This window comes from Carassius auratus, chromosome 47 (genome assembly GCF_003368295.1).
Source record: "Carassius auratus strain Wakin chromosome 47, ASM336829v1, whole genome shotgun sequence".
NCBI lineage: Eukaryota > Metazoa > Chordata > Actinopteri > Cypriniformes > Cyprinidae > Carassius > Carassius auratus.
Window position 1 is genome coordinate 15,085,101 of NC_039289.1, and position 25,711 is coordinate 15,110,811.

At 42.8% G+C, this 25,711-nt stretch overlaps 2 protein-coding genes across 3 annotated transcripts in view; one reads left to right on the forward strand and one right to left on the reverse strand.

Annotated features, from left to right (window-relative positions):
• LOC113064583 (REST corepressor 3-like) overlaps window positions 1–13,698 on the reverse strand; it is a 27,748-nt gene extending 14,050 nt beyond the window's left edge. The window contains exons 1-6 of the mRNA XM_026235434.1: window positions 13,606–13,698; window positions 10,664–10,741; window positions 10,299–10,460; window positions 8,715–8,846; window positions 8,542–8,616; window positions 8,199–8,417 (exon numbers count right to left, since the gene is read on the reverse strand). Coding sequence (XP_026091219.1) covers window positions 8,199–8,417; window positions 8,542–8,616; window positions 8,715–8,846; window positions 10,299–10,451 — 579 coding nt within the window. The 5' untranslated portion in view covers window positions 10,452–10,460; window positions 10,664–10,741; window positions 13,606–13,698. The remainder of the gene's footprint in view (window positions 1–8,198; window positions 8,418–8,541; window positions 8,617–8,714; window positions 8,847–10,298; window positions 10,461–10,663; window positions 10,742–13,605) is intronic.
• hps3 (HPS3 biogenesis of lysosomal organelles complex 2 subunit 1) lies at window positions 13,637–25,376 on the forward strand. 2 transcript variants are annotated; one of them, XM_026236470.1, is made up of 19 exons: window positions 13,637–13,973; window positions 14,685–14,906; window positions 15,798–16,085; window positions 16,169–16,346; window positions 16,421–16,503; window positions 16,589–16,775; window positions 16,893–16,974; window positions 17,988–18,142; window positions 18,312–18,413; window positions 18,848–18,956; window positions 21,603–21,787; window positions 21,856–22,027; window positions 22,924–23,157; window positions 23,233–23,418; window positions 23,502–23,696; window positions 23,839–23,943; window positions 24,432–24,638; window positions 24,755–24,845; window positions 24,931–25,376. In XM_026236470.1, the coding sequence occupies exons 1-19, from the start codon at window positions 13,757–13,759 to the stop codon at window positions 25,041–25,043; spliced, it is 3,111 nt and encodes a 1,036-aa protein (XP_026092255.1). In that variant the 5' UTR covers window positions 13,637–13,756; the 3' UTR covers window positions 25,044–25,376. The 2 variants fall into 2 exon arrangements, with proteins under 2 accessions (XP_026092255.1, XP_026092256.1); XM_026236471.1 differs by lacking the exon at window positions 18,312–18,413 and having other exon boundaries at window positions 13,757–13,973.
• The last annotated feature ends 335 nt before the right edge of the window (window positions 25,377–25,711 follow it).

Sequence of the window (25,711 nt, forward strand, 5' to 3'; positions counted from 1 at the left end):
GTACCAACGGCATGATCAAGACAAGAAAGTAGTTGCCTATGCCAGCAAGACACTGCTTCCACCAGAGTGTAAGTTCTCAGACTGTGAAAAAGCTCTGCTCTGCACTGTATGGGCCATTCAGCGATTCTCCAATTACATTGGGGCACAGAAAGTTATCATAGAGACTTGCCACCAGCCAGTAATGTTCCTCAACAGCCAGCGAATCCGAGATGGCGTGGTCACCAATTCACGCATAGCCACATGGTTAATGGCTCTCCAAGGACGCAATGTTGAGGCACGGTATGCACAGAATCACAAGTCTGCACTGGGCAATGGCCTGGCCGCATGCCAAAACTGTTCTGATAACATATCTGCAGAAGAAATGGGCGTGCAAGAACCCCAACAGCAACAACCGACCTGTCACAGGTACTTTGAAGAGAATGCGTGTCAGGGCATGCTCACAGCCTACGTCGATGGATGCTCCTACAACCACGATGGCATCCTCAAGGCAGGTGCAGGAGTGCTGTGGGTCAACGACCAGCCGTGTTCCCCACAACACTTCAAGTTAGGTCCCCAGTCATCACAATATGCAGAAATAGCAGCCATTCTCATAACTCTGCAGATCGCATCAGCCCATGACATCAGAGAAATCCTCATCTGTACAGACTCTAACTATGCCAGACTCAGTTTTGTGTGCCACCTTACCGGCTGGAAACAGAATGGTTTCAAAACGGCAAACAACAAGCCAGTCAAACACCAACACCTGTTCCAAGAATGTGATAACATCACCGAAATGCACAATATGACTGTGTACTGGAAGAAGGTAAAAGGACACTCTAAGCTACCAGGGCTGGACAAAGATTTAAATGATAAAACCGACGCCCTCGCCAAAACAGGCGCACTACACGGGGAGGTGTGGTCACCCCCGGAACCCACACCCAGCCCCGATGTTGCAGTATTAACCCGCAGCAAACGACCTTCACCTGTGGCAGTGCCCGCCTCACAGTCGCTATCGCTAACTCCGCAGATCTCCAACAACGACATTGCGGATATGCAAGCCTCTGACACTGCCATAAAGACAATTCTTAACCACCTCTCTGACCCCTCCAACCACCCTATCACTGAAGCTGAGCTCAATGATGACTCGTGCCTCCGACACCTGTATAACACCAGACACATGCTACGTGTACAAGACGACATTCTGTGGTTTGCACCTGATGACAGCACATCGCCACGGCTCGTGGTGCCACGATGCCAAAAGGGGGTAATGCTAATGTACGCCCACGACACACCATGTGCCGGACACCACGGTGCCAGAGCCACGTATGACACACTGAGACAGGTGGCATTCTGGCCCGGCATGCAACAAGATGTGGCAGAGTACGTCAGAGAATGTCTTGTGTGCTGCCAGTTCACACCAGCAAACCCAAACCACAGAGCCCCACTGCAACGCAGAGGAATCACGTTCCCGTGGTCAGACCTCCAAATCGACTGGGTAGGGCCCCTGCCCAGATCAACAAGAGGCAACAAGTACTTCCTCACGGTGGTGTGCCAGTTTACCAAGTGGGTAGAGTGTCTGCCAGCACCCAATGACACTGCCCAAACCACTGCATACCTCCTGATGAACCATATCTTCTCCCGGTTCGGATTGCCACTGAGAGTCAACTCAGACAGAGGTACCCACTTCACGGCCGAGATCATGCAACAGATCTGGAAATGCCTAGGGGTACAAGCTAAACTACACATCAGCCACCATCCAATTGCATCCGGCCAGGTAGAGAGATCGAACCGAGCGGTGGTCGCCATGCTGAAAAAGTATGTGTCTGCTAATCAGAAAGACTGGGATGTGAAACTACCCCTTGTGTTGATGGCCATCAGAGCCACCCCACAGGAATCAACACGGGTGTCCCCTTTTGAACTCATGACTGGGCGGCAGATGACCCTGCCACTACACCTGCTGTATCAACCAGGAGACTCCAACCTTGTCACTGCTTACACCACATTCCAGTACCTTGACGAGCTCCATAGACACTTGAAAACAACGTTTGCTTTTGCCCAGCAACACCTGCAAAAAAGTGCTGAAGGCCAGAAAGCATACTATGATCGGAAAGCGTCACACCAGGAACTGAATGTGGGCGACAGGGTCTTGTATTACCGCTTCACCCCGCCAACTCAGACAGGCCCCCAGCGGCTGTCAAAGAAATTCCTGCCACACTGGACGGGACCTCATGAGATTATGAACAAACTCTCCCCAGTTGCGTACCAAATCCAGCTAAGTCGGGGATCGAGAGAACCAGTTCTCAAATGGGTCCACCGTAACCAGATTAAGAGACATGTGGCCACTAGCAGAGAAAGACAGGGAGGGGCCAATGCAAGCTAAACACCAACCGCCGCCATCGAAGCGAAAAGACTGTCCCATCCAACCCGGGACAAACCTCACTGACCTGTTCCCTCTCTCTCTTTTCCCTTTTCCTCCCCATCTCTCTCTCTCTCTCTGGCCTGTAACAGGATGCTGCTGTGGATTCTCATCCTGTGCTTCCAGTCAACCAGAGGCCAGCCGTCATCAGACATTATCACACCGGGTCCTGCCTCGGGCATTGTATTGAGAGAGCAACCGGGACTCCTGATCACGAATTGTCGGACGTACACCCAGAAAGTATACGTTCGACTCGACCCCCGCAACGTCTACAGAGCACACTACCCCCGCGCAGTAGCCCAGTACAGCTGGGCCGGTGCCCGTTGGACAGAGGATTCCCTCCAGCACGCCGAGGCCGATGTCAAGCACATGCTCAACCAACTTGAGAAGATGACTGTTACCCAGGCGGAACTAGGTGGACACAACCGCCGCCCCAAACGTTTCCTGGGAGCGCTGCTCGGAGCCGCCGCTGCTGTTGGAACTCTGTTCAACATCGGTATGTCCAGTGTCAATGCAGTAAATATAGCCACTGTGAGACGGCATGTGGCTGAAATTCAGACTGAACTTCCACAGCTAAAAGAGCAACTCACTACACAGAGTGCATCCTTGCAAACCATTGGAAAGACTTTGAAAGGAACGGTGGTCATTCTCAACACCCACAGCGTGCTTTTGAACCAGACCATGAACTCCATGAAACAGCTGTTCACTGTGTTCCAGAATGACTTTGCCCAAACGCAGCTGGTCACAGCATTAATGACTGACATGCTACGGGAAGTAAGTTCTTCCATCGACAGTCTAGCCATGGGAAGAATTCCACCATACCTGATACCCCTAAGCTTGGTGCAAGATGTGCTGGCTTCCGGCACCCACTGGCTTCTGGCACCCACTGATCCTATGCAAATCCACCTTGCCTACTCTCTAGGTAGTGCTATTCCCCTTTACGTGGATCCTGAGCAGAAGGAGATGAGTTTCCTCCTGAACTTACCCATCATAGAGTCAAGCCGAATCTACAGACTCAAAGACATTGTTAATGTGGGGTTCTGGAAGGATAACACTCATATCAAGATACGTACCCCTGAGGTGGTGGCGTACCATGACAGCAACACCCAGCTGTACTTAGCCCCAAACCTGCACATGTGCACCCTAACTAAAGACATTCACTACCTCTGCCCCAGCAAGCCATTTCTCAGAGACAATACTGATGGAATCTGCGGGTTGCAACCCATGATCAGCGACACGCGTTGCCCTGCCGATGCCCAGCCTCGCAGCCACGTCACCGAGACGCAAGCTGAGATTGTAGGTGATAGATGGCTCGTTAACACTCCAGTACGTACCGCTACACTGACCTACAACCAGCATGACACAGCCACCCGTGTCAATCTGCTCGACCAGAGCATGTGGATTCAAGTCCCACGAGGGGCCATCCTCCACCTCGACGATCTGGCCTTATACCATCTTCCGAGTGAAGAGTACCAATCAGAACTAGAAATCCCATCCTTCTTCAAGAACTACAACTTCACCCTAGGTCCGGAGTTGGAACTGTGGATTGAAAAAGGCGGGCCTCAGCTCATTGACATTGCTCCCGTCGACGCAGCCCTCCAGGCCTTGTCTCGATTACCCATCCTGAACACCTCACCTGTTGTCCAAGCCTGGACTGCAGCTGACACAGCACTGTGCATCTCCATGGTCGTCGGCCACACCCTGACCCTTGGCGTGGCCTTAGTCCTATACAGGAAACTCAACGAGATGCGAATCTCTGCAGCTAAACTCAAGACAACTAGGATTGGAAGTCTCCGATGGAAACCCCGAAGGGAAGGTAACACACCAGAGACGGATAAGGACCTCATCGAGTTGAGTCCTCAGCCCTAACAAACACCTGCTACCCGACTGTCAGGATTCACCTGCCATCCGACCATGGTGGTGGGTGTTGTCCGATAATGACCACAGGGCATCATCCGACCACAAAGGGGGAATGTAACACCAATGAGCGGATGGTATTCAACCATCTGTTCCATGTTAATGAACCCTGACCCTGTTGACACATTCTACACTCAAAGACCAGAACGTGAGTTAAAGAAAAAACAAGGACTTTCGTTTTACAACCCTCTTACAACATAACTCACCACCCTGGGCGCCGCCATGACGGCAATGTCCTGGCGGGGATGAGAGTTATAACACCTTGGAGACTATCCAGAGATGCGATATCGAACTTCAAAAGGGAAGACAAACACTCGATCGCACATTCCAGTGAAACAGACGCACATACACTCAAAAACAGGCACAAGCATTTTTGCTGGCCCATGGACCTTCTTTTACTAAAACTACCTCTAAATGTATTTTAATGTCTCCCTTTTTGTGCTCAAATGTATGTATGCGGCATAGTGGAATATATGAATGTTACTGTGTGTTTAATGCAAACTTTAGATGCATTTAGTTAATAGTAAGTCTGTATCTTTGGGTACGGGACTGGTAAAAGCCTAGTTCTTAGTGTCGGTATAATCGTAAAAACACGACTGTAACGAATCTTGATAGCAAATTACAAAAAGATGCATTGTTTCAGAGGAACGATCTTGCTTAAGAAAAATGTTTAACTTTGACATCGCCATAAATTAGACCAGTGGGCGGAGATCAGCAAACAAAGAAGATTTTTCCCGCCTTAGTTTGTTTACACTTCATTGGCTCATACTAAAAAAATAGGTGTAAACCTAGAGTTACTTAAAAGCTCAGGGAAACCTGTATTCTGGGCATTCCGCCAGAGAGAAAAGAGGATTCCCAGCTTTGCAACCGGACTTCAAGAAGTTCTCCGTTATTCTTCTTTACTTTTCGTTTCATTCTAGTTTTTCTTTATTGTCTGCTGATATTTGACTTCGTTCAATTGCCTTCACGAGCCAAACGAACTTAAGTCTAGTCATCTTTTGGCAAAGTTTACCTTCGCGTTAACCATCGAGCTCGCGTATCATCTGCTCTGGAAAGAACCACGCTGAGGCCGCACAGACCGGACAATTTGAGCGCAGCTACGCACAAGAGCCAGATCAAAGCAAGTACTTTCTTATATCGCAACTAAAATTGCTGTTTAAGGTTGTCTAGGCTATTCCATGTTTGTGAAATCATCCAATGACTTGGGGTCTCTTGCAAAGTTAACTGTTTGAAATTGCAACGCTGAGATTGCTTTTCACTTTCACTTTCTCTCCCTCTCTCTCTCTCTCTCTTTATCTCTATCTCTCATTTATCTCATTATTATTCTTGTTCATTTACCTTGTTTAAATTGTATTTTCGTTTTGCTATATACTCATATTTACTCCGTGTGAATTGTAGTTATGTACTCTTTAGTCTGTTTTTATTAAATCCTATAATTTGCTTGAATTGAATTGTTTTATTGCTCATTGAGATCGAAGTCCCTGAATCGTGTGATCTACGCTACGAGCTTTGTTTTATATGAATTAATTTTCAGTAATCTTAGTAGTACAGACACAGAAAATATTGTTTTTTCCTGATCAGAAGATTAATATTTCTTGGAGTTTGTAAGAAGGGTATTTTTATTGAATTTTGATAAGGAAGTCTAGCTTCCAGTTCGCTGGACGAACAGATTGTCTAGAGTAACTTAAATTAATTCTAGTAAAGGTTACCTTTAAATGATTAAATATTCCCTCTTTGGGTAATTTAATATTTGTAAGCAATAAGCACGTTATATTCATAGACTCATGAATATTCACTTAATTTGAGTTAATTATTCCCCAGAAAGTGATTGTTGCTACAGGGGTAAGAGGAATCGTGGGTCACAAGGAGGTAAGCAGAATCTAAGGGATGTTCTCCAGATGAGGCATCAGCGTTCTCATCCGAATCAGAGCGATACTTACCATCTACTCGTTCTCTTTGAGGGTTTCTACATCTGCCTTTATCCTCCCCTTCCTAAATCCCCTGTAAAAACAGCTCTCCACCTGATCGAGGTTAGGTGGAAACCTCTCGCATAACAGTCTCCTATGCTGGGCCTATAATGTTTTTGGCTGGTTCTAAGTTCATAGCAACCACCTTACTGATGGTCCGGACTTAAGGGAGGCGCCCCTTGAGCGGGGCTCCAGCGCAAGAACCAGGGTGGGTCAGTATGGTCCATTCTGTATTTACTTATATGTATGTATGTATATATGTATTAAATTGCTGGTGGTTATGTGTGTACTAATCTTCTTTGCGTTTCTTTGCAGTGCACTTTCTGAAATCCTGTACGGTAACGGTTACGCTCTGCCTTGTTCCCTTTCTTGAGATGATTAGACCTTGGTTCCTTGGGCTCCATTCAGCCAGTTTGCATTGTTTATACACTTCAAGCAGGGTTTCCCTCAAAATGAGGGGCTATTTGGGCAATTCTCGTGGTAGTTTAGCAGCGCTCCCCTTTTCCAAGAAGGGTCAGCTATGAGCGTGCTACTCTGAGCTCGGAGTTCTCCTCTCATATGAGACCGAGTTCTCTGTTTTCCCCAGAGCACTCCAGTATTATTTCCACAGATCGAGTTGATGACTCTCAGACATACTGTTTTGAGATGCACCATTCCATCTATGAGCTGCTCTATCAGAGTGCCACGAGAGCCCCTCCTTAGAACAGTATTTGAACATCCATGCTATGGTAAGTGTGCAAGTGAAGTCTTTGCACACTTTCTGAAATCCACACTGTGGTAAGTTTGCACACAAGTATTCTGCGTTCTTTCTAAAATCCTATATGGTGAGGGTGGTTGCTTTTTGACCTTTCATGAGTTGGTAAAAGCCCTGTTCATCTTGGGCTCCACTCCACCTATATATCATCGGATACCTATCTAAACAGGGTGTTGCTACTAGAGATCTGTTGAGACAGCTCTTTCAGCAAGCTTATGCAAAAGCTAGCGGTAGCCCCTGTGTGACAGGCAAGACTTGGTATAAAATGCTAGGTTCTTAGCCGTTTACCTTTAAAGGAATCTTTCTTGATTCCAAATCTTCAGCTCTACCCGGGCCGAGGCCCTAACAATTAAGTTTGGCTTAGGCCTTTGGCTGTAAGGGGTACTGTCACAGACAGCCATCTAAACGTCGCAGGGGCAACTCCCATGGAAATGGTAGAGTTGGTACTTCATGTTCACCACGATCCTGGCCTGCACTCCCCTCAGCATGGCAGTGTGGGTATACTGTTCCCCATAGCGACCCCTAGAGGACGCAGTTTGAAGTTCCCTTGAAAGGGAACGTGTTACGTTACGAATGTAACCATGGTTCCCTGAGTAGGAAACAAGACACTGCGTCCTCTACCTCCCTGCCGTGCTTTGGCTGCAAGCTTCAGACAAAGAAGTGGATGACGTGTTCTCCCGGTGCCTGTTTATAGTCGTGCCGGTAGTAACGTCAGAGGCTGTCGCCGGCCATCAAGTTGATGTTTTTTCAATGTATGCTTCAGACACGGGTCATGGGATGTTCCCCAAAGCAACCCCTAGAGGACGCAGTGTCTCGTTCCCCACTCGGGGAACCATGATTACATTCGTAACCTGAGACATTAATGGGTATACAACAGAAAACTATAGTTTGAATTTAATTATTGGATCAATATTTGATATGTATTTTTTTATATGTAGAAAAATTTAGATAAATAAGCAAGAGCTTCCGCTTATATCTTTTTCAGTGAATATGTGTATTGTGGAAATGTATTAAATAATTTGTTAAATTGTTGTTGATATCAGATAAATGTGTGAGGGGGAAGGAAAACATTAAAAATAGTCTTCACAGGCTTTGACTGATATTCAACGTTTTCAAAGTGATGTGTTCCCCATCGTTGTGATTATTTCGGAGACTCCTGGCGCACCTGTCGCTTCAGGGACACCAGCTCCATGTCCAGCTGATGCAGGACAGAGTTAGCAGCACTGGAGCAGCTGGACACGGCCACCACGTCCTCCTGTGTGAGGTACATGCCTTTGGGAGGGCGGCACCTGGAGCGCTGGCTGTGGTGACGGTGCTGCAGCGTCTGGTGCTCTCTCCGTCCCAGAGCAATTCTGGAGCTCAGCATCGGAGGCTCTACAGGACTCTGTCAGGAGGAAAAACAAACCCCTGCATTGAGACACTGGAAAAAGATGAGATATAAACAGCTTTTACATACCTTTGAATACATGAAATAATTTATATACGAATTCATAACAAATTGACATTACCTCCTTCTTGGTCTCTTTCGTAGGGTCATAGTCGCTGTCGTTGGCCTCAACAGGGTTGGCGTCTTCCATCTCTTCCTCAATATTAAGTCAAAAATAAAAATACTAGAAACCCTAAAAACTTGAATCATCTTGTAATTGAGCTCAAAGATCAGAAACGAGGCAAGTGAACGGACAGATGACCTTTCATCTGGATTACTCCGGTTCGCCAGCTTTCGTGCTTGTCGGTCCATCAGGCTCGTCCGGGACCGTGTTTTCTTCCACGAATAGTAGTACTTCACAAGACTGGATATGGATTTGTCTGGCAACTACAATCAATTATCAAAATCAAGAATATTTAAGGTAAAATATAACATTGTATATAATGATGTTGCCAGGTTTTATGAAGAGACGTATCTGATGACTTCAAGAGGGTGAATCTCACAAAGAGACGTTTATACCAAAATAAAATGGCATTAACAAAAAGGTGAATTACATTTTACATTAATAATATTTTTATTTTTTAGAGATCAAGGCTGCAATTATTTGATCAAAAACACAGTAAAACAGTAACAGTGAAATATTATTAATTTAAAGAACTGTTTTCGATTTAATAAATATGAAAATGTAGTTTATTGTGATCAAAGCTGTATTTTCAGCATCATTACTCCAGTCTTCAGTGTCACATGATCTTCAGAAATCATTCTAATATACTGATTTGATATTCAGTTATTAATAATGTATTATCTTATTGGTTTTTGGTCTAAAACCGAATGCATTTTTTTCTGGATTCTTCAATAGAAACAACGGGAAATGTTTAATGAACAGCAATTATTTGAAAGCAGCAGCACAACTGTTTTCAACATTTATAATAAATCATCATATCAGAATGATTTCTGAAGATCATGTGACACTGAAGACTGGAGGAATGATGCTGAAAATACAGCTGCACATCACAGGAATACACTTCATTTAAACAGAATGGTTATTTATGTAACACTTTACAGCATTGCTTCAAAGAAAAGAAAATATTTAAAAACATTAAAATGGAAAATAGTTTTTTTAAAAAAAATTTAATTATATTTTATAATATTAGTATTTATTACTGTAAAATATTATAATAATGATATTATTTCTGAATACAGTATTAAGATAAATCTTTCACAAACATAAAAACAAAACAAAAATCTTAATTATTTAAGTTTTGTCCAGTGGTTTAAATAAGTATACTGTATAATTACAAATTTAATTCGACACCGTAACTATGATAATTATGCACATGACCTTAACGCAAATTTTTATGAGATTTTATTCTATTGGCAAGGCTTATATATATATAAGCCTTGCCAATAGAATAAAATCTCATATAAATTTGCATTATATATATATATATCTATATCTATATCTATATCTATATATATATATATATATATATTATTTTTTATATATTATTTATATATTATTACAATGAGCAATATTTGTTTTGCTGTCTTGAATTTAAATTAGCATAAAATAAATGCTATGAAAAATTACTGTATTACAATAACAAGACAATAATTGTTTAAAATTTAAAATTATCTAAAGAAAAAAAATAATAAAAAAACACACACAAACCTGGATGCATTATAACAATAATAATAAATTAGAAAATTATCTCTGCATTATGGTTATTAGAAATTGTTGGTAAATATTGGTACTTTTTAAAAATTACCCAACGCAAAAACTATTTTTGTTTCTTTAAGCAATACATTATCTCTCATGCACTAGCAGTGCAGACTCACCATCTGCTGGATTCGATGGAAGCTCTTCCCATGAAAACTGAACGCTTGCTCAAACAACACCCTGTCCTCCACCGTCCACTCATCAGGGAAGGGTGTGAAGTTCGGCAGATCAGCAAGGGACTTCTCGATGCTGTGTTTATGCCAGAAGAGCATGCCGAGAGCCTGTGGAGCACAGAAGACACACACACATTAGTGATCACTGAAAACAAGTGATCGTTGAAGACCGCACTCTCATTATAGCCATGCTTTTCTTTCGCAATCGCAATGTACTCATACACTAAGGGGAAAATAACACAGACACGAATAAACTGCATGATGCTTTCTCCAAATAATTAAATGACAAAAAAGAAACCGCAAATACTTACATTTAGAGTCAACTATTGTGTGATGTGGAGACCAGACCAACATGCCACCGTTGTCTTTATCACTGAATTTTGTGGAGCCTATAAAATTACAACAAAAAGTGAGTGTAACAAGTGTAAAAAAATAAATAAAATTAATTATAAAATAATATACACTAAAATTAAAAACAATAGGTTACTGTCGTAACCCCGGTTGTCTGAAACATCGAGTGGAGAGATCCACCTATGGGAAGGGCATCCGTACCTGACCTCTGCAGAAGCATCCAATTGCACCAAGTCTGGCTAGACAGACAGAAGCGCACAGCCAATGCCAGGTAAGGCCCCGCCCCCTTACCTAGGGGTATAATAATGGCTGCAGCGCTGCTATTCTCCAGTAAGTATATTCACTTGTCGTGTGGCAAGCGGGGCAAAGCTGGTGGATCTCTCCACTCGATGTTTCAGAGAACCGGGGTTACGACAGTAACCTATTGTTCTCTTTCATCATCTCGTGTTCGAGAACCACCTATGGGAGAGACATGGACAGCTCCCCGATTGCCCAATACACTCACAGTGAGGTTCTGAAAGCCAGAGAAGGACGGTCGCCCCAGAGAGGCGGTGCCTGACACGTCCCATACTCATGAACCTGCAATACTGATGCACAGTCGTGACTGCTGTGCATATGCAGCACATGATTTTTTTTTTTGCATCACACACATGATAACCAATGTGCACATAATTACACCCAGAAAAGGACTGTAAAAACATGCTTAGTGACAGGGATGTACATGGCCAGCCAGCCCATTCACTCCTTCATCACTTCTAACAGGGTTGCAGCGAAGGGCCAAGAAGACCCCACCCTTAAAACCGAATATGCTACCGAGATACTGGTGACATCCAGCCGGTAATAATGCACAAAGGTATGAGGAGAAGCCCAACTGGCAGAGAGGCAGATGTCCTTTAGCGACACTCCCCTAAACAAAGCCCAAGAGGTGGCAATGCCCCTCATGGAATGAGCTCTGATGTCCCCTGGTGGCTGCATTCCCTTTGATTCATAAGCCAAAGCTATAGCATTCACAAGCCAATGTGAGAGGCATTGCTTAGTAATAGGATTCCCTTCATGAGGGGGTGCCCATGAAATAAAGAGCTGGACGCTCTTCCGGAAAGCACTGGTCCTGTTCATATATGTTCGTAAAGCACGGACGGGACACAGAGCATTTAGCCTCTCATCCTCCGGGGAGGAAAAAGGTGGAGGCTGAAAAGCGGACAGCTCCAACACCTCCGAAGTGAACGCAGGGAAGCACTTCGGCATGAAGGCCGGATTAGGCTTAAGGGAAACCATATCTCCACTAAGAGAGAATTTAGTGCACGAGGGGTGAACCGAAAGTGCATGTAGCTCACTGACACATTTGGCTGATGCCAAGGCTAAGAGCAAAGCTGTCTTGAGGGACAGCAGCTTTAGGGAAATACTTCTAAGAGATTTGAAAGGATTTTGAGACAGAGCCTCCAACACCATGGAGAGATCCCACTCAGGAACAGTCCTCCTGATGACTGGTAAGCGGCGACGGGCACCCTTCATAAATCTGCGGATTAGAGGATGCTGCCCGACTGTTGAGCCCTCAAAGCCCACGACAGGCCGAAATCGCAGCCAAGAAGACCTTAATTGTGGAAAAAGCGGCGCCACGGCTCAGCATATAACAGATGGATTATCTCCGCCAGCCATGGTGCTTTGGGCCACCTGGGTGCTTTCAGAATGAGAGACAGGCCCTGCCCTCTCACCCTGGCCAGTGTAGGAATTATCAGGCACAGGGGAGGAAAGGCATACAGCAGCACTCTGGGCCACGGGTGAGCCAGTGCATCTACCCCGAGGGGAGCGTCCACGTCCTTTAGCGAGAAGAACATAGAACAATGGTAGTTTTGGCACGAGGCGAATAGATCTACGTTTGCCTGTCCGAATCTCATCCATAACATAAATATATAAATGCATTTAATTATACCAAATCATCAAACTAATAAGAAGTTATTTTTATTCACAATAAATCAAATGCAAAAAGGAAAACACAAGACTTCTCATCAGGTGTTTCTGCGTTGGGATGAATCACATGCTTCTCATTTTTATTGAATTAGATGGGGGAAGTTAATTTTTTATTACAGCTAGGTTTAAATACAGTAAATCAAGCTTGATGGACAATAAAATGATTTTAAAAAATCTCCCAATGAGAACGTATACAGATGTTTGGAGTAAATTGTGACAAATTTCGTCCAAAAATAACACACTGGAAAACAATAAACAACGTAAAACCATTCAAAATCCAAGTTTCTCAACAGACAGGGTATGAAAACCAATGTATGCTCTAATTAGTAGGCTACAGTTTGCTATTTATTTGATTCACACACGTGTTTAGTAGACTGCTTATTTTAACTTTCCATTCATAAACATGAACCGAGGTTTCACGGTGTTAATGTTTATGTGCTGATCGTCACAAGACTGCGAGGCATGTGATATTGATCAGACTGTTGAGCTCATTCGTGTAGATTATGACGAGCTCTTCAGGTGGCGCTCAGCGGCTCTGGAAGACCAGTCCTCGATCAGCCCGCATTCAAATCTCTAGCCGATCTTTGTCTTATGTACAACATTTGAACGTGATCACATTTAATCGTTTAAAACTTTTAAAAGTAATAATTAGTTCCTAGTATACAAATTAAAATCAGCCTCATCAACTTTATAAAATGTTTTTTTTAAATTCTTGCTACATAAACTCAAACGACTGTGTTTGGTTCATCCTGACCAGCGCTGAGAAAAGTAACAGCTTTCTCGTGATCACGCTCCGCTTTGTGTGACGCTTCAGCAGTAATCTTAACAATTTATTTTTACCTGAATAATGAAAGAGAGTAACGCAAATAGCAACTAAATTAAAAATAAACAATGAATAGTTAAAAAGTTAAATTGATATTTAGACCGATCGCACCTAACCAATTAGAGACTGCTTCCGGGCTGCGAAACCACGCCCCCTTTAAATCCCAGTGTCGTGCGAATTGTTATTCTGTCACGTATTCTTCGTTTCTGCAGTCCTTCCGTGGTTCTTCCCAGACATGTAGACTCCGAGCCCCGCCGCAGAGATGGTCCACGTCTATAACTGTCACCCGTTCGCGTCCCAGCACATCGTGTCGGCGGAGCAGGAGCCCGGGCTGGTGTGCTGCGGCGGCGGGGCGCTGTTCGTCGTGAGCGCCGGAGGCTGCAGGATCGAGGCGTACGAGCTGCAGCGGGAGGGATGTCCGCTCATCTGCCGCTTCAGCAGCATGGGCTCCGTGCTCAGCATCCGCCACTGCGCCGCGGGTCAGTGCCAGCAACACAGCAGGACTGTACACGGAGTACTGGGACATCCGGCAGTGTCCCACGACTCGGTTTAGCATCCTTAAAAGAGTCTGCTTATCACGGAAATAATATATTCTAAAACAATGTACAGAAGTGTTTACTGAATGTCATGTTTTCGGACACTTAATTGCATGTTATTTGCATGCAGTTAAAAGTTTAAAGTGCTTTTTGACCTACAAAAAATGTATTATAAATGTAATTTAATACTTTTTTTGTTTTAAATATTGTTCAATTGTGATGCTGAATGCACTGACAGCCATTCATAGTAAACTAAAATATACTTTAATGTAATTTCTATTGAAACTTGTATGTCGTGTTTTGAAATTAAGTATATAAAAAAAAGTAAACTATAAATGTAATATCAAGTAACACAATACATATATAAAATATAATCAAGTACTTCACATAATATGTGCTAATATGTTAGTCAGCACATCAAAATAAGTGTTTCTTTAAAGCAGATTATTTACGATTATAATAAAACAATGATTTACAATGGCATTTTAAGTAAAAAAATGTAAATGAGAAATGATTTAAAGTGCAATTTTTAAAAGTACTTTAAGAAACGTAGTCATGAGAGTACTCTTATTACTGCGTTTCTCATGTTTGTACCATGTACATTAATTGTGCTTCATGTGTGCGACCGTGTTTGTGTTTTGTCTGTGTTTGCAGGGGACTACCTGGTGACCATCGAGGAGAAGAACAAGGCCACGTATCTCCGGGCCTACACTAACTGGAGGTACCAGGCTGTGGAGAAGACTCGTGTTGGGGTGCGTCTGCTGGGTCACCTCCTGCGGGGCTCGTCCTTCCGAGGGACTCCCAAAGAGCAGATGGAGATTATAGAGATCCCTCTGTTCGAGCCGCCGCTGTGTATGGCCTGCTGCAGTCTTACCGGTGAGCACACTTCACACTGAAACTCTGTCTATTCTGTGTTCTGCTGCTTAGTGAATATAAAACAGCTGCTTTCTGTGTGAACATCTGTTTAAATGTAGTTTATTCCTGTGATGCTCCGCTGTATTTTCAGCATCATTCCTCCAGTCTTCAGTGTCACAAGATCGTCAGAAATCATGAAAATATGATGATCTACTGCTTAAGAAACATTTATTATTATCAATGTTGAAAACAGTTGTGCTGCCCAATATGTTAGTGTAAACTGTGATACACTGTATGTTTCACGATTATTTGATGGATAGAAAGTTTAAAAGAACAGCCTTTATTTGAAACGGAAATCTTTTGTAACATAATAAGTGTCTTTACTTTTACTCTTGATCAATTTAATGAATGCTTGCTGAAAAAAAAAAACTCTCTGACCACAAATTTCTGAATGGGATTGTAGTTGTAACTTTAAAAACGCTCAGACATCATTAAATATTTGTGTGCCGTCTGTTTCTGTTGTCTTGAGAGACAGGTGTGAAGGTGAGCAGTGAACACTTGATGTCCACAGGTTTTACAGAGCTCAGGAACGACTGAATCATCCCGCTGACACGTCGACTGAACTAAAACACATAGTTGTTCTCATAGACGTCAAAAGTGGCCACTCATAAGTCTCTATGATGCTCTCTATATCAATAACATTAACCACTCCAGTTTAACAGGATGTCCCTCAAACCATGAAGTCAACACACCAGTCTCAGTGTTTGCATCCATCAGGAAGTGAACCTCCCAGTGGTTTACTTATAGTTCACTCTGTGCACATTTAACTAAGAGAGAAACAGAAAATGCATACTTCACTTCACAGCTGAGACGGTTTGCGTGTACCTGAGTCCTGTTGCGTTGCTTTGGCAGGTGATCTTCTGGTGGGCTGTGCCAAGAGCCTGGTGGTCTTCAGTCTGAAGCGTCAGACACTGAGCGAGCAGCTCTCTGTGCTGGACTTCGAGAGGGTCCTGATTCTTCACATCCAGGGCTGGAGCCCATCTCAAGTGGCCTTCTGTGCTGGATACATAGCGCTTCAGACAGAGCTGGAGGTGCTGGTGATAAAGCTCACCCCGCGACAGAAGAGCAGCGCGGCTGCAGAGGAGCACACTCTGCTGCCAGAAGATATCATGAGTGAAACCAGCATCGATGAAGACGCAGGTAAAACAATTCGAGCCACAGGCTGTGTGCGTACTTGTGCACGCTTGCTTTCATTTTCTGATTTTCCATATTTTTTGTTTTAGAGATGGCAAAAGATGGATTCAGCCCCCTCCATGCACAAGAGGACTTCTTTCTGTTCCCGAGGCACCAGGAGATGCTGGGGAACGAAGCGCAGGAGTGTGGCATCTCTTTAGTCCTGGAGTGGACGGGTATGGAGGCAGAGAGCCAAGGGGACATGAGTGTGGTCTACATCTTGTTCAGGTATAGTCAACATCTATAGATGAAGAGCTGCTCTCTGTCTGTCAGATGTCACCTCTCTAGTTTGCCCCGTCTAGGCGGTTTGCGCCGGATTTCTTTCAAGGTTGCAGCATTGAGGAGACACACTTGCATTCCTTGCAGCTCCACCCCATGTTTACTGGTAAGTGAACACTGCGTGTGCTGCATCCGCTCGCCCTCAGTCCTTTCTCTTTTGGACTGAATGGTTTCCTCCTGCTTCTGAACAGGTAAACGGGAAGAAGCCTCCATCTCCAAAGGACGGGAACCTACTTGTATGTTTGTTTTCTTCTCCTTGCCGAACACTGGCTACATGTACAGCCTGAAGAACACAGTGGAGCTCGTGTCCACCTACCAGTACCCAGAAAAGACCCATCAGGCTGTGCTCAGTGACCACTTCCTCTACATCATCACCAGGTCGGACAGACAAGCTCTTCCATTTATATTTAAACGTTTGTACTGAAGCAGTTTATATCATTTGGATTGAGTGAAAAGGTGAAGCAGATGAGTTGATTGTGGTTGTGTTTGCTGTAGGAGTGCTCTCCAGTGTTTCACTGTCAGATGCAGCGCTGTGGCGGCTCGGGTTGATGACCCATACATCGACACCACCATGAAGGTAAACCAAGCCATCATGTTTTTGAATATTATTCTCTTTTTTCACCTGTGACATGCCTTAATCTCAGTCGTTTAACTGAGTGCTGCTATTGAAACCCCTCAGTGGAAGTATTAAAGGCATAGTTCACCCAAAAATCAAAATTAGCCCATGATATTCCTCTTTTAGACGGACACAATCAGATTTATATAAAAAATGTCCTTGCTCTTCCGAGCTGTATAATGGCGGTAATGGTGGCCCTGTTTTTGAAGCCCAAAAAAGTACATGCATCCATCATAAAACTATAGATGCGCTGCAGTGGCGTTCCTGCGCAGAACACAGTTCATCGGTTAATCCGATATTACAAAATCGATAACCGATTATGGTAAAATGCTTAAATATTGAGGAAAATATCTGTAAATCGATATATCGGCCGATCTCTATAAATATCAGTTGTCGCTCTATGTCTCCCAATAATATGTTCAAAAGCCTGATGTATTATCGCATTTCTACAAATAATGTTAAATAAAAAAAGAGAGAGATATTTTCACACTTATATTAAAAGCCATTTAACTTGCTAATAAACTAACTCTCAGTCAGATGACAGAAGGCATGGGCGTGATTGTGTACAACAGGTTTTCCAGCAAAGTCTTAATCATGTTGATATTTTAGAGTATCGTGTATCAGATATGATACAGTAGGAAGTAGGGTTAAAACCTTAAAATTGTTCTGCACCGTTTGTTTTGTAAACCTAAATGATACATCATGTGGCTATTACTGCTATTATTACTTTACACCGGGTGTTCGATTGCTAGGGGGGTGGAAGTGTCCCAGACACTTGATTCATATCTTTTTTTTTTTAAATAGCATAGTGGCTTTCATTAGTGGAAGTCCTTTATTCTACAGAAATCTTTTTAAAACAAACCCCATTCAGTTGATGATCAGTGTGGTAAATTTGTGTGAAAAATTAATGTAGCCACACTTCTGGAAAGAGCTAGGGTTAGAGCCACTATCGTCTTCATTGTGAATCCCGTCAGGCCTGTCCTCCCATCACCATGGAGGTGTGTGCTCTGAGGATCCAGCTCTTCATCGGCCTGAAGCTTCTCTGTCAGGACGGAAATCAGATCGTTCTCCTGACAGCAGCAGATGTGGACAGCAAAGAGGACACGGAGAGGACAGCGCGCAGAAACACGTATGTGTGTGTTCACAATCACTGCACTTCAACACATTTATATCCTGATTACTAAAGCACCTTGGGAGCGTTTCTCATTTGGGTTCAACTGAAGTTGAACGAATGATGCTGTTTGGTTTGTAGTTGTATCGTGGTGTGCTGTGTAAATGGGATTTAACTCTTATTGTAGTGAATCGAGGGAACACAGAGCCCTGACGGGCATTTTAGTAGCTGTAGGTCTAGAGCCGTCCTCATCGCCCACCCTGGAAAACCTTCTGTCCAGGTCCTTCCTGTAAGTTAGCGATTAGCATGATCCTAAGTTTGGACCTGTCTGAAGCAAACCCTAAAATTCCCCCTAACCCGCTGTGAGTGATACCTGCATGCGGCCGGTCGTAATCCATCTAACATCTCCGTTTTGTTCAGATGTGATAATCCAGTCATTGCAAAAAGATGCAAGCTTTCTCTGTGGCTCAGGACTTCCTCTTATTTTTATAAACCTTAAACGTATATAACTGACTTGAACCAGCCACAGCTAAACTAATCCCGGCATTTTATTGTACTTGTAATGAAGTAGTCCGTTACTGACACATGTAGAGCATGTGATTCCAATAGAAATGACTGGATTACGCCCTTAAAATTCAGTAAACTGTAAATGTGGCCGCATCTTAACTCTGCTAAACATGAGCAGTAAATGCATTAGTGATGTATGACTGTTATGCTCTCCAGATCCAGGAAGAGCTCTGTCTGCAAGCCCCCAGAGCCGTCTGACAGCGCTCACGGCTGGAACCTCTACGTCATCACGTCTGTGTCCACTCTGCAGCTCTACAGAGAAATAGTACAGTATCTCCAGCTGTCATATAGAGCAAAAACATTCAGATATCACACACGAGTGGACAGCCAAACCTTTGTAGAGGTCCTATATTATATTCTGGCCAAGAACTGTCCACATCGACAGAAGAAGAGTCTCTGACTGACGTGAAGAGTGACACAGTGCTGGGTTCATATGGCCCAAATAATCATATCTCTGTGTTTTTGGGCTGAAATGCAATATACACTATATATATTGGTATTTTCTATTATTTATTTGGAATAAAAAATATATAATAATAATTATTATTATTTATATATATATATATATATATATATATATATATATATATATAAACACATACACACACACACACAGTATATACAGTATTGTTCAAAATAATAGCAGTACAATGTGACTAACCAGAATAATCAAGGTTTTTCGTATATTTTTTTATTGCTACGTGGCAAACAAGTTACCAGTAGGTTCAGTAGATTCTCAGAAAACAAATGAGACCCAGCATTCATGATATGCACGCTCTTAAGGCTGTGCAATTGGGCAATTAGTTGAATTAGTTGAAAGGGGTGTGTTCAAAAAAATAGCAGTGTGGCATTCAATCACTGAGGTCATCAATTTTGTGAAGAAACAGGTGTGAATCAGGTGGCCCCTATTTAAGGATGAAGCCAACACTTGTTGAACATGCATTTGAAAGCTGAGGAAAATGGGTCGTTCAAGACATTGTTCAGAAGAACAGCGTACTTTGATTAAAAAGTTGATTAGAGAGGGGAAAACCTATAAAAAGGTGCAAAAAATGATAGGCTGTTCAGCTAAAATGATCTCCAATGCCTTAAAATGGAGAGCAAAACCAGAGAGACGTGGAAGAAAACGGAAGACAACCATCAAAATGGATAGAAGAATAACCAGAATGGCAAAGGCTCAGCCAATGATCACCTCCAGGATGATCAAAGACAGTCTGGAGTTACCTGTAAGTACTGTGACAGTTAGAAGACGTCTGTGTGAAGCTAATCTATTTTCAAGAATCCCCCGCAAAGTCCCTCTGTTAAAAAAAAGGCATGTGCAGAAGAGGTTACAATTTGCCAAAGAACACATCAACTGGCCTAAAGAGAAATGGAGGAACATTTTGTGGACTGATGAGAGTAAAATTGTTCTTTTTGGGTCCAAGGGCCACAGGCAGTTTGTGAGACGACCCCCAAACTCTGAATTCAAGCCACAGTACACAGTGAAGACAGTGAAGCATGGAGGTGCAAGCATCATGATATGGGCATGTTTCTCCTACTATGGTGTTGGGCCTATTTATCGCATACCAGGGATCATGGATCAGTTTGCATATGTTAAAATACTTGAAGAGGTCATGTTGCCCTATGCTGAAGAGGACATGCCCTTGAAATGGTTGTTTCAACAAGACAATGACCCAAAACACACTAGTAAACGGGCAAAGTCTTGGTTCCAAACCAACAAAATTAATGTTATGGAGTGGCCAGCCCAATCTCCAGACCTTAATCCAATTGAGAACTTGTGGGGTGATATCAAAAATGCTGTTTCTGAAGCAAAACCAAGAAATGTGAATGAATTGTGGAATGTTGTTAAAGAATCATGGAGTGGAATAACAGCTGAGAGGTGCCACAAGTTGGTTGACTCCATGCCACACAGATGTCAAGCAGTTTTAAAAAACTGTGGTCATACAACTAAATATTAGTTTAGTGATTCACAGGATTGCTAAATCCCAGAAAAAAAAAAATGTTTGTACAAAATAGTTTTGAGTTTGTACAGTCAAAGGTAGACACTGCTATTTTTTTGAACACACCCCTTTCAACTAATTCAACTAATTGCCCAATTGCACAGCCTTAAGAGCGTGCATATCATGAATGCTGGGTCTTGTTTGTTTTCTGACAATCTACTGAACCTACTGGTAACTTGTTTGCCACGTAGCAATAAAAAATATACTAAAAACCTTGATTATTCTGGTTAGTCACATTGTACTGCTATTATTTTGAACAATACTGTATATCTATATAATTAATAATTATGTATATATTTTTTATTGTCTAATAACATCCTTCCCAATTTTATCCAATAAAACAATGTTTATATTAATGGCAATGAAGTAAAATATAGTGAAAGTAAAATATGCTATCCATTGTGTGCAAAAAAGGGGATAAAATCACATTACTTTTCTCTTTATAACAGAAGTTAAATTCACTAAATAAAAATGAAAGTAAATAAACACAAGCACAGATTAATTGCATTATATTTTAATATAATAAATTATAATAATATAAAAAACATACTCGATGTGTCACACAGCCCTACTGGGTAGTAACTGTTCACATGTAATCTAGATGACGTAATCAGATTCCTAAAAGTAAATACTCGTAATTAAATAAATTACATTTTTAAATTTATATATATATATATAATCCCATTCTAGTCTATGAGATAAACAGGTGAAGTCAAAAGTAATCAGAAAGTAATCAGTATGTCTAATCCATATCATGTTACTACAGTTTTGGTGATGTCATTTGTCGTCAGTACTGGACTACAGTATTTTACCCAGCACTGGTGACAGACAAAAGTGTGTTTGTTATGAGACCAAATGAGATCTTTTTGCTGGAGTCATGCAGGTTGTCAGTGTCCCTCTCGTGTGTGGATCAGGTGGAGTACAGTAAGCGATACGAGCAGTCGAGCGCGTCGTCTCAGAGCTGTGTTCACCTGCTGAGCGAGGGTCACCTGCTGCTGAGGACGGCTCTGCTCCTGCAGGACTGTGAGTCTGCCGAGAGAGCACAGCTGCAGCAGGCCTTTCAGGAGAGCTGCGCTCACTTAGGAGACTGCTTCGGCAGGTCAGCTGCGTCTCATCATCACCATATCATCATCGATATCCTTCTCTGATACCATGTTTGATCTGCAGGTTTGAGAAGAAGGACTGTCACTTGGCTCTTCCATACTATAAGATGTCAGGCCTCACTGTGACGGATGTTATCAAGAGGAACATGAGCAGCGTCTCAAATGGTTATGGCAAAGGATTCATCTTCTTCCTGAAGCATTCGCTCTATGAGGAAACCATGGAGGAGCTTAGCAAGGTACCAAAGGAATGCCAGTGTCTCACAGATGGACGTGTTTGAGATAGCGTTCAGTCCAGTATGGAGTCAGTGCTCAAATGAGATGTGCAATGAAATTCAATTATAGATTTCACATATTTATTTACAGTTTACTTGTCAGGTTATGCATATGCAAAAAACAAATGTCAAAGCAACCTAATACTTCAGGTTATGATTGTTTAACACAAGTATTTGATATAATTTGATATAGTTGTTTTATTCTCAAGTCAAATGACCTTAATTTATATAGCGCTTTAAACAAAATACATTGCGTCAAAGCAACTGAACAACATTCATTAGGAAAACCGTGTGCCAATAATGCAAAATGATAGTTAAAGGCAGTTCATCATTGAATTGAATTCTAATTGAATTGAATTGAATTCAGTAATTTTATTTTATTGAACGCTCTTGTTTATAACTGAAAACATCTAACAATGGGTATAAAAAGATACACTGTCAGCTTGTGCAAATGTCCAGATAATATTTTAATTAATCTGCTTTAGGATGTATAATGACAATATAAAATCCAACTCTTTAATTTTAATTTATTTAATTAATTTTTTTTTTTAAAAAGTTGTCTTTAAAAGTTATCTTCATTGTAAATACTTCCCTTACAAGGGTCCTGAATTTTAACAAATTTTAAAAGCCATGGTCTGCTGTAAAGGAGCCTGAGGGAAGAGTCTGAATTAATTTATGTGTCAATCAGTGTATCGTCAGATGCTGTTGGTTGAGCTTAACTTGCACTGCACCTGAAATATTTATTGTTTTATTTTTTTAAATTACGCAAATCTCATTCATTCATACACAGGTGTACACTGGTGTACCATTATTGAGGGTTGACCAGTAAATGTGCATGCTGTCTGCTGTCTGTGCTGTAGGACATGGCTGATAAAGTCCTGGAGATCTTCAGTGTGGCTGAACCCGCTCAGCTTCCTCATGTGGTGAGCAGCCCGTCCATGCTGAACGCCGATCCTGACCGCGCCGTGACCCACCTGAGACGGCTGGAGGCGTCCGGCGCCCCGTCCATCACCCTGGCCCTGTGTATGGCCTCGCTGGCCCTGCGCAAAGGGGACCTGCACAGCTACAGCCAGCAGATGGACCGCCACGCTGAGGTATTGCATCAGGAAATTGTGTGCTATTGTGCCAAAGAACCACATCTAAACTCAAAAACACTGTGTGGTCTCCAGATGCTGCAAGTGTACGGCTTCATAGAAGAGCCCAAACTGCTGCTGCACGGCCGAGGGAAGGCCGTGCTGCCCACCACACTGGCCCAGCACCTGCACCACACACACGAGGGGCTGCTGGTGGCGGCGGTCGTAGCGCTGCACGAGAACAGCAAGATCCGACTGGAGGAGGCCGATCTCTTCTTCCAGGTGCAAGCAGCACACAGAGAGATGTGTGTGTGTGTGTGTGTGTGTGTCGTTCTCATGCCCGTGTGTGTTCACCTCTCTCTCAGGAGCTGTGTAAGGACGGCGTGGAGGCTGACAGCAGTCCTCAGTTACTGGTGGATTTCTGGGAGGCTCTGTTAGTAGCGTCCTCTCATGACGCCATCATCCAGGAGCTGCTGTTTCGTCTCACATCCGTCTATATCGACCGGATCTCACGCGGGGATCGCTCCAGCGTCAAAGCCCTCAAAACCGCTGAGGATCTGGTGAGCAAGATACAGCAGGGGTCGAGAGTGCTTGTTTTTAGTTGGGTACTAGAGTGTTGTGGGTATTTCAAGCTAAATCCGGTATAAAGACTCTCATGTCCCTCATTCCAGTTTAAATCTATCACATGCTCTTCATGTCCAGATAAACTCCTGCTCTCATTACGGGGTGTTGTGTCCGTGGGTGAGCATCCTGACACCTGTCCAGTTCAACATCACCCACCACCAGGAGGACCTGCACAAACTACAGGTGTGCACTGATATATTTCCCTCTTTCTGGTAAACAACAGTGGTGTAAATTATGTAAATGAATAGCAAGGACCTCTAGGAAGTGCAGCCGGATCAGCTGAAGTAAAGTTTTTTAATGTTTTAACAATATATCGATATATATTTTTTACCTGTGATATAGTATGAGGAAATACGGTTTATACTGATATGGGCCTACAGTAGTTTGATATGAGCGCATCTGAAAAATACAGGAGGACACATGAGCTGCTGCAGGGAAAGTGCATAATCCAATATGTTCTAAACATGAAACATGCTTTAAAGTAACTTGTAAGAAATAGTTAAGACGTATAGTTTAAAGCATCTCGGCTTTCATCAGATGCTCCGTTCAGCCTCAGCTCACCAGATAGTTCATTAAAAGGACAGCTGACCCAAAAAATGACAAATCAGTCCTCATTTCCTCAGCCTGATGTCTTTGTCAGTGGAAGGTGTGTTTTTCTCTTCTCTGTGCAGTCTCTGCTGTGCGGCCCATCGCTGGAGGTCTCATCCATCCTGCCTCTGCTGGAGCAGCTGAGCGACTCTGACCCCACAGGTCTCAGCATACACCTGCTCTGTGCCACCAAACTGGGCCAGCACGAGACCTCCATCAACAGACTCCTAGACCGATGTCCAGAGGCCATCATCTCCTACGCCAACCATGAGCTGCAGAACCACAAACTGGTAACACACTAAATAGTCGTAAAATAAATGAAGATTGTTAGAAAGGTTTGGAATCAGCGGTGCTTTGATACTCTTTCACGTTAATCATTTTCTGTTTCTCACAACTCTCTGTCCAGTCTCTGTGGTGGCAGAAGCTTTTCCCTGAGGTCTGTGACAGGATAAGGACAGGAGGAAAGGACAACACTGTCCTCCTCTCAGCACTCAAAGGTAGCAGTCGTTTTATGCTTCTGTCTGTCCAAACACAACTGAAGGAAGTCCGCTGCTCATGAAAACATTGTCTTTTCTTTCACAGAAACTCTGGTTGTGGCGGCCAAGGAGCTGAACCCGCTGGAGTTCCTGGACTTGTTGCCCGATGATGGAGCGGCTCATTTCTTCCTGCCACATCTACTCCAGTGCAGCCAGTGAAATCTCACGACAGTTAACATGTATTTTAGACAATCAGAGAATCAACACTAAACCTGTTTAAAGACCAGATCTGGATCTACAGTCTTCCTGCTGCTTTGAATGCTGATAGCCAAAACAATAGTTTGTTCATCTCATTAGTCATGTGCGACCGCTGTGAACATCATCTGATTGGAAGTATGTTACAATCATTCATATAGTCTGCAATGTTATAAGTTTACTTGAAAAAACAAGCACCCTCTTTATTATCAGAACAAATATAGACATCAAAATATATTCTGAGATATATAACGAAATGATGTGCAATTATTACATTAAAAGTGTTTTTTAAACGCATTTGATTTTGATTGATTTATTTTTATTATTGTAAGGCTTCTACTGTTTTTGTATATTTGTGTGCACATTACCCATAATGCAGCTGTCATCTCATTTAATCTTATTTCTCTGAGGGAACATTATAAAGTGTCCTTTTTAGTTTTATTATTATTATTATTAAATGATATTCAAAAACAGAGTCTTGTGTGCAGCTCATTTTGTAAATATTTTTTCCATGTATATTATATTTCCTTCCTTTTACTATTTTCTTACTAAATCAACCCTATTTAATGTATTCTTTTCTGATCTTCTGAAACTACTTATATAATCTATTAAGAGGCCACTTTTCACCATCT